Below are 9,158 nucleotides of genomic sequence, written 5' to 3'. Positions count from 1 at the left end.
TTATGTTTATATATAGAAACAGGGAGAGTAACTTACATATTGAGGCACTTTCCTTGTACCTAACGAGAATGACTCGGACCATATAATTATAAAGAACGTGATATTTGGCCCTCGGATTTAAAGGAGAATGCGCAAATTTGGTCCTCAGAGAACTGGAATAATCGCAATTTGTCGCGAAGATCTGTTTGTCTCGGCAAACGTCAAAAATCGCGATTTGTCGCAGGGAATGGGAAAAATCGCGATTCTGCACGTGCCACGATTTCCTTTTGACCTTGCTACCTAAAATCTATCAAATCACGGCTTACTGGATCTTGATCGTTTATTTATATCGAATGAGTAAAGTTTTTCAAATTTGTCGGTGGTAAGTGGTTTAATTGATGGTTTTTGTACCACAAATGTGACATAAAATGGCTTTCTTTTTCTCCCTCTTCGGCACAGTGGTCCGCGAAGGGGGGGGGGGGGGGGCAGGCTATAATCAATAGACCCCTTCTAGGTCATTTTGTTGCCTCGAGAGATGTTTCCTGGAGTATTTTTGCCCATTAAGATTTAACATTTTTAAAAGGCCTAACTCAAAATTCCACTCCAAAACTTAAGGTCATCAGGCAATTCAACGTTGATTCTGAAAATTTCATGAAAAAATATTGAGTTGAATTATTTTGAGCGAAATCAGTTTCGCGAATTAAATATGAAGTGAGATATGGGCGATTTTGTTCATTTTTGCCATCATCCAAAAATATTGATAATTGACCAATTAATGGGCTAAAATCTATCAAAATTGGTGCGTATAATTTATGATAAATAACAAATAAATCAACAGAATTTCATGACAATCGATTTTGGGCCTATTATAGCTTCGCTCTCTCTCTTCCATTACTGCATATTAAGATATTATGTAGCGTTCATGAATCATATTAATTAGGTTAGAGCTGCAAATAATACTATAAGCTTATTAAGGGGGGGGGGGGGGTCTGTTTGTGGTCTGTTTGTTTACTTTCATACGACAATGTAATGCATGTTTTCAAATATAATAGGAGGGTGTGGTGCGGAGTTAATAAGGGTTAATTTCTAAAACGATTTAAATAAAAATGGAAAGCGGTTCAAGACGGGAGTGATGAGGTGTGATAGTCCTGGTACAGGGTGTACGGACCTTATGATCATGGAATGTGATGCCTAATAATGACTTAATTATACACGAGAAAGAACTGATTATATTATTATACGATTATGTGTTACTGAATCAGCGGGTAAATAGTAAATACTCTTACCCTTTTTAACTGTGGCATTAACATTATCTAATATTACATTTGTTCGTCTAGTCTGCAAATAATGAAAAATAATAAGAGACTTTAAACATAAACAATTGTATGATCATTTATTTATACGATAAATCCGGGTTTTGTATCCTGGAAAAGCAGTTGTCAAAGAGCAACTAAACTATTACTTATGTTAAATCCTTCATCTACTCATATAGCAACCCAACTTTGACCCTTTTCTTGATTTGACTATCAGAATAACTTTAACTGCTCACTTCAGGTATTACGAGGGAACAAAAGTGCTTCACAAAGAAATGCGAGGGAAAGGAGAACAAGTTATGTCACAGTCTCTACAAGTTTGACCTGTGTGTCCCACCCACTCTCAGCCAGGAGATGCCGGTGGATTGCACCAAGAGGGTTACCTGGGACTCTCCCGATAGTAAGTTAAATTAATTATAAGTTCTTAATTAGAAATTAATTAACAACCAAATTGTATTTATTAGTAACTGTAGCCATCATGTTTTGAGCTATCGTCAACGTTTATCCATTTGCCAAATAAGTTTCCTGTTTTTGATTAAATGTACCCAATGCTACTAGTTGAATTTATTTGTAACATTGACACATTATATCAGCGTGGACACAGTTCAAGCTAGCGGATCACTGGAGACGGATATTCACCGTGTATCTGCAGAAGAACATTGTTACCCAGTATAAAACTCCCTGTATTCAGTATAAGAAGTACTTCGTGTACGGTGACATTATTAGTGTGAGGAAGTGCTGGCAAAAGAAGGTTTGTTTTATTAGAAAGATGTACTGCTCTAGGATTATTCTACAATTTAGTTTCTAGTTTTTCTTTGACACGATGAATTATGAGTCCATATTTTACTCGACCCTAAGACTTTGATAGAACGTTGTTTGATCTTCAACTCTAGTCCGCTGACTCAATATAACCAGCCTCAACCAAAGCGTTTTACTTATCAACATGTTTATAATCAATCACAATTTTTCCAGGTCGGTACGGCCACACTACAAAAGTGTCACAACCTCCACAAATTCAACATTTGTAAGATAATCTCGAACGAAGCAGGAGTTAGATCCCTGCGGTGTAAACCCCTTGTCACGTGGGGTTACCCAACCTGCTTCAAGAGGGTCCGGATAAAGCTCACCTTCTGGAAGTCCAAGTGGGAGGTGTTTGTCAGGAGGAAGATTATACCCGTCAACTCTCTAGATATGGGCAAATATGGAGGTTTGTTTAGCTTTAATAGTATGTTTAGTTTGATTTTCGCCAGATAAAATGGTTTGATTGCCCCGATACAGTTATCTTGGGAGATCAGCCTATTATAACTGGAGACTGGAGAAAGTTTCTAAAGAAATCTCCTAAATAGCATACTTTTTCACGATCTCACATGAACTTCCCAGGCTGGGTGGTATTTGGAGACGTCCACAAGAAAGAGAAATGCTTCACCAAGAAGTACGGACAGGTTCTTGCTAAGAAGTGTCACTCCATGTCTGTTTACAAAATCTGTAAACATCTTCATCTTGATAACGTGAGTAAATACAGCCACAAGAAAGTCTCTTTATACTTTAATATATTTCCAATAATCGAACTTTCGAACAATTAGTTCTTATAGTAATACCTTTACTTTCGGTGTCAATATTCTGACTTAATCACTCAAATATTTAAAATACCGTCCGTTTTGTGATTCCATACCTGATGTCTGAATGTGTCCTGCAGCCGAAGAAGAACCAGTGTATAACCATCACTACGTGGGACTACCCCAACAAGCTGAGACATGTTAAAGAGGAGTCTTACTACACTCAAGTCTTTGCTTACTACGTTAAACACACTGAGCTGGCTAAACTCCAGGTACTACTGAAACTTTCAGTGAAACTTTCTTATTACGATTAATGAGATGTAGCTGATATCTTTAATCACCATAATTTTCTATGATTTTAGTTTACTCTTCAATCATAATAGTTAACAAATTAACAGGTTCCATGTAAAGAAAAGAGAGGTTACATTAGAGGAGGATATGCCCATCTCACTCAATGCTGCTCTAACTGTTGTAAAACTGTTAACAACCAGCGTAGAGTTATGAGCATCAGAGCCACTAAGTGCTTCGACGGTTCGTTTTTTAGCCAACTTTATCAGTTTTACTGTCTGCTAGTACATCACACAAAGCTTTGCCAGTCGACCATTTGAAACTGAAACTGAAACTGTTCTTGACTCTTATTATGTGTCTGCAGGTAACAGAGGAGGTTACAACTTCAACTACTGTACCGGCACCTACAAGACTAGAATTTGTAAAGCTAACGACATGAACTCGTGCGAGGAGATTGAGACTTTGAAGAAACCAACCTGTTTCGGGGTGCGTGAAATTTTTAATCCATTTTAAAACTTGTATTGTCTGAAGAGAATACTAATTCATAACATCGTGATCTTTTGTCAACATGGGTTTATCCTCGTTTGACTATGATTACCATTGCTATGGGATTGTGTGAAAATCGTATAAATAGTACAGACAGATCCGTCTGAAAAATTGATTAACCGACACAGCGTGCGTCCTAATTTTGTAACGAGCTCTCATTTGCCAGGACGTAAAGACAGTAGACAAGGAATGGGGGGCTGGGATAAAGAAGATGGGAGTAGCTCACTATAAGAAGAAGTACCCTGACGCTTGTGATCTGTCTGAATACTACGGCTTCTCTCTTATCGGCAACAGTTAGTTCCTTCTGTTTTAAGTGCTTTTTATTTTTAAACACTATGGCGAAATAATTGGAATTTGTCCGTTTAAAAAAAATATTCACCACCTGCTCACCTCAAACGTGTTTATCCGCGTAGACGTGAAAACAAGAAAGGAATGCACGAGTGTAACGTATCGTGGAAGAAGCAAGAGGTACTGTCACACGATTCACAGCTACAAGATCTGCAAACAAATTGTAACTGGAGGGTTCAACTGTGCAAAGATCACCGCTTACACTTCACCTCAGTGTGAGTTTACAGTTGATCTCATTTGAATCTTTTGCAAATAGTACATATTCAAAACAGCGAAGAGAATAAAAAAGATGTTGTTGTCGTTGAAATGTAGTTATTTATTGTAGAATGATCGTTTATTCCGTAAATTCTTCTTCATTCCGTAAATACTTCACTTTGGTTTTGAACATTTTGTATTGATATGTTTACACCCAATATGGGCTGATTGATGAATGAATTTTTAGGCTTCTACATTCTGAACGAGCAGTTCTATATTGATGAGGCCTTCGCCTACTTTATCACCACAAAGAGGAATGGATATCCGTGTCCAAAACGAAAAGACAAGTGGTTTATCAACAAAGCTATCTCGGAGATAAAGAAGTGCTGGGAGAAATCTTACGGTACTAGTTTAACTTTTAGATTTGATATATCTTTATTTCTCGGCGGCGCGGCATCTTTCTTTCTGGTACGGGCTGATATGTGAGGTGGCGGTTTTAAAAGGGATTATTTAGTTGAAATTTAAGGTTTTGGTTGGGGAGGTGGATTGTCGTTTTGAAGTACTGTACTACTCATGAAGTACTATACACGATGTTTTCAACCCCCATTTAGTTGTAACTGACTAAAAACACATAATATAATCTTTATCACTAGACGGGAAAACGAAGAAGTACTGTCACAATCTGTGGTCTTACAACCTCTGTAAATACGGGACAGAAGAGGAGAACCACAGACTAAGCTGTAAACCTTGGAAGTCGTGGCTCTACCCCTCTGGTTAGTAAATTTGGATGACTTTTTAGGTCTGATTCATTCAATTAGAGCTTGGCAAAATTTATTTATTGATATGTTTCATGATTTAAACCAAACTGCCATACAATAACCTTATTCTTGCCTGTTTAAAGTTTAATTGGAGATTTTTGCAGGTCTAGAACACAACAAGTACATGGATACCAGTATAAAATACTCCTGGTACTTCTACTATATTGGAATCTTTAGATACGACCCAAGGGCTTGGTTTGTATATGGTGTTATCAAAAAGACCAACATTGATGTCAACGAATGTAAGTGGAAGAATTCTAAAAATTCAGACGTAGTTATTATTGTTTGAAGAAGCACGGAAAGGAACTCACACTGCAACGAGACTACAAAACCCGTTAGAGCTCGCTGTGCAGTATGTTGGAGAGATATGACCGGATAACTGATGCAGTACACGGAATTTTAGATGACTTGGAGCTAGGCAATCTAAAACTGGATGTAGAAGAGACTGAGTTAGCTCTCGCACCGTTCAAGATTGTAACTGAGTTTCTGTGTAAAAGAAGAAGCATGCTTGCTCAAGCAAAAGTGATTATTTAGTTTATTGACAGCAAGCTAGAAGAGATCTGAGATAGACTCGCCTTTTTCTCGAAGCCTGTCCGATACGCTACGTACACGATATGCCAAGAGAAAGAACCCTCATATCACTTCGTATCGCTGGTAAAGTTCTACTCGGACCCTGGTATTCTAGATGAAGATGTAGGACAAGAATACAGAATGATCACAAAGTCAACCTTGATACGTAACTCTAAGTCACTGCACCAGCGGTTGTTTAAGCAGAAAGAGACTAACAGCGATTGAGCTTCGCAAGTAGTTCGACGATTGGTCCTCAGGACTCACAGACGACTCCCACAATTTCAGATGCCAGATTCCAATCCTATCCCGCTGACAAAAGAATTATCAGACCTACATTAGGGCAGCGATTCGACTACGGTAGCAAGGACAGATACCCTTGCACGGGAGATAGGTCTGTTCACAGCTAACAGGCAGCAAACTTTTAAATTTTTTTTGCTAGAAGCAATAATTATCTTTAAGAACATATTTTGTCTATGAAATATGGACTTGTTAAATAAAAGGGCAATATTGCAATTGATTCTTTAACAAAGCAATCAGCACAAGATGTAACATAGAATAGGAGCATAATGCAAGTATGCAGAGTGCATACAAATATTACTTCAATTATATTGCCCAATTTATCGCCGATAACCGATATTATCGCGATAATTTTGAAAAAATTATCGATTATCGCGATAAAAAATTTTGTACCGATAATGGCAACCCTACTAAAAATGTACAATTATTGAAACGTTATTATCGAATGATTTCCATAAGAGCATAGATATCATGATAAATATGTGATTATCAACAACCCTCAGCTTTGTTTGTCATTCTACATTATAACAAGTTCCAATTCCCACAGACAAAGCATGGATCAGGTCATGGAAGAACGACTTTGCGTATAACCGTTACAGAAAGGACATTGCTGGTGATTATACCGCTAGTGACACCGAGGAAACTATTACTGTCTACGAGTTCAAGATCTGCAGAAAATTCAGTGAGTTTACTGTAATCATCCACAGATGTACCATCTTTCTGTAACTGGGCTCCTCTTGCTAGATGATCAACTTTAAATTCCCTTCTTACTTAGCCTTGATGCACAAAATTTAGCCAAAATCTATTTCCCTTATAGTTCGTAACACACGTCTATTCAGTGAACAAAGCAGGAGTACTGGACGTGTACTGTAAACACATTGTGTCCCGGTACCCAGTGGCCAACCTAAAGTTCCAGATAGTCTCCCTCCCCGCGAAAGCTCCTCAAACCAAGTACGGACAGTGGAAGGTCAAGAGCTCCAAGATAAGCAAGAAGTGTTATCAGACCAGCTGGAATAAGCATGTGTTCGATCTTTGTGTTAAAGTCAAGGAGGTAAGTTTAATTTTTGATGATTATGAAGAATATGAAAATAATCCGATTAAGTTGATTTTTGTTACAGAATTTTTGATCTGTTGATTTGAGAATTGTGATAGTCTGACTAGTTTAAAGGTTTTTACAAACACATTTTAGTATAATCCCTCTCCTTCCTTAAAATTCCTTTATCACTTCAGGAGAAGAAGTGCAGGCGAATATCTAAAGGGGTGGACGTTAAAGCTGACTGTTTCACCGTAGTGAAGCGTCTTGCAGAACATTACCCTGACGTGACCTTACCTAATGGAGGTTTCAATGCTGCGGCTCCTAACAATGATCATAACGGGAAGATACCGAACGGATGGAAGAACCTGAACGAAAAGAGAGTGGATACCCTAAGTGCTGATATCACCCTTCAGGGAGCCAGCATCTTGAAACCAAGCAAAAACGGCGGCACTTTCGTCCGTTTGAACAGTAACAACATAATCATAAAGAAATTGGGGACAAAGGTCCAGCACCTGCAAACTGGGCACTTATACAGGATCTTGTTCGAGCAAGCCCTGCTCTACAAGTGGGGACACTGTGAGGGACACTTCAGGGTACAGCTGGGTAACCAGGTGCAGTTCTCACCCATCATGGGTCTCCCCAGAACCTACCCCAGCATGTCACCTTGGCATACTGTGTCTCTTGGATACTACGTGGCTATTGGACCAGAGATGCAGCTCGTAATATCGGCTGTTAGAGGGCATTATTGTAACAACCCTAAGGGACAGACGCGAACCTTCACTGATCTAGTGATTGACAATGTTTATTTGAAGGATATGGGACCGATGTCCCCTGAAGGAGCGCCAACTTTACAAAACCCAGCTGTGTCACAGCAAGGTGGATATACTGGGTACACTTCTACAACTCAGCAGAAAGATTACAGCAGCGGCCGCCAAGAGTAAGTAATATCTTGCCACTCGGCTCTTATTTGTGAATAAAAGACAATGTGTTGTCAATATCTCTCTATACCTCTAGTTTAAACTCCAAGATACAAGGTTACAAAATAACTTCTCTCTGACATCTTGTCCATTTGCAGGGTAGGAATTGTGAGAGGAGAGGAGTCTGGTAGCAAACAGACGCTCGTTTACGAATGTGAGTTTACTTAGTGAATCTTTAATCTTAGTTCTTGATTATCTTAGGTTTAGTTTCAGCCGCGATTGTTGGGTAAATTACTTTATCATTTATGGTCTTTATGTAGTTTTTCAACTTACCCTATGCTTGTTCTAACATTCAATTTCAAGTCTAGTTTTTCGTGTTCGAGAGTTTCCCTCGCGTCGAATAACAACTTAATTTTCAGCAATAACAGGAGGAAGGGTTGAGCCAGTGTCTGAGGGAATAACAGAAGTGCATAGCGGTTAAGCAGTTGACTAGTAGAATTTATTGATTTTTATAAAGAATTGCTGCGACCTTTAACACGTTCTTGGTACTTGACTTTCACTTAAATGTTTAGCCAAGACTGGTCTTGGCTATGCAAAATTTAATTTTTCTTTGTTTTGAGTTTGAAATTTGAATTCGATGTAAACTGTACAGAATGCAAAATGATGCTTGTATAGATAAACTTTGTCCTGTTACCAATGATAATATTTGTTTTATTTTTCTTTACTTCTAGTGAACACTCTTACTCGGTAGCATGGCATCCAAAAGATTAAGAATACAAAATAAGTATAATTAATATTGGCGCCTAAAGATGAAAAATATAAACAATAGATAGAATATTTGTTCCAAATCAAAACCTATCTTCCTGCCATTTTACAGTAACTTTAAATCGTTTCTTTGCTCTTGCTTCTAATTCATCTGCTCGCTGCTAATTTTACCTTCCGAAATATTTCTCCTAGGGTAGGGTAGCTGATGCTATTGCTAGTGAGATATGGATCAGGTTTCTAGTTCCATACAACTGCCATGTTGTTGTTAAATTTAGATTGCTTATATCTAAAGTAACTCGATATTCTCGTATTATGACTTAATCACTAAGGAAGGTTGCGAAATGATTACAATGGCACTTCTAGTTCTACCAAAACTGTACAAACGCAATAACAGTAACAATAATCAGACTAATGACTATGAGTTCTTCAACCAAATACTGACTGCTGAAACCGAGTGCGGCACGAGACTACTATGCATATTGTAATTACCTTATTGGACCTTATTTAAACGGACATTAATTGAACGCTGG

At 38.2% G+C, this 9,158-nt stretch overlaps 1 protein-coding gene across 1 annotated transcript; it reads left to right on the top strand.

Annotated features, from left to right (window-relative positions):
* Nucleotides 1–5,397: 5,397 nt before the first annotated feature.
* Nucleotides 5,398–8,566, top strand: LOC134817411 (uncharacterized). Its single transcript, XM_063826551.1, has 6 exons — nucleotides 5,398–5,533; nucleotides 6,443–6,592; nucleotides 6,750–6,961; nucleotides 7,141–7,883; nucleotides 8,022–8,077; nucleotides 8,283–8,566. The coding sequence occupies exons 1-6, from the start codon at nucleotides 5,398–5,400 to the stop codon at nucleotides 8,342–8,344; spliced, it is 1,359 nt and encodes a 452-aa protein (XP_063682621.1). The 3' UTR covers nucleotides 8,345–8,566.
* Nucleotides 8,567–9,158: the final 592 nt, after the last annotated feature.

Source organism: Bolinopsis microptera, chromosome 6 (genome assembly GCF_026151205.1).
Source record: "Bolinopsis microptera isolate Bmic1 chromosome 6, MBARI_Bmic_1.0, whole genome shotgun sequence".
Taxonomy (NCBI): domain Eukaryota; kingdom Metazoa; phylum Ctenophora; class Tentaculata; order Lobata; family Bolinopsidae; genus Bolinopsis; species Bolinopsis microptera.
This window is presented reverse-complemented; position numbering and strand designations above follow the sequence as displayed.

Excerpts from the sequence above, each read along its gene's own strand:
- LOC134817411 (XM_063826551.1), top strand. The coding sequence starts at position 5,398 with ATGTTGGAGAGATATGACCGGATAACTGATGCAGTACACGGAATTTTA. Across the intron at positions 5,534-6,442 it reads GATTGTAACTGAGTTTCTGT|TTCCAATTCCCACAGACAAA; the intron begins GTAAAAGAAGAA and ends CATTATAACAAG. Across the intron at positions 7,884-8,021 it reads TACAGCAGCGGCCGCCAAGA|GGTAGGAATTGTGAGAGGAG; the intron begins GTAAGTAATATC and ends GTCCATTTGCAG.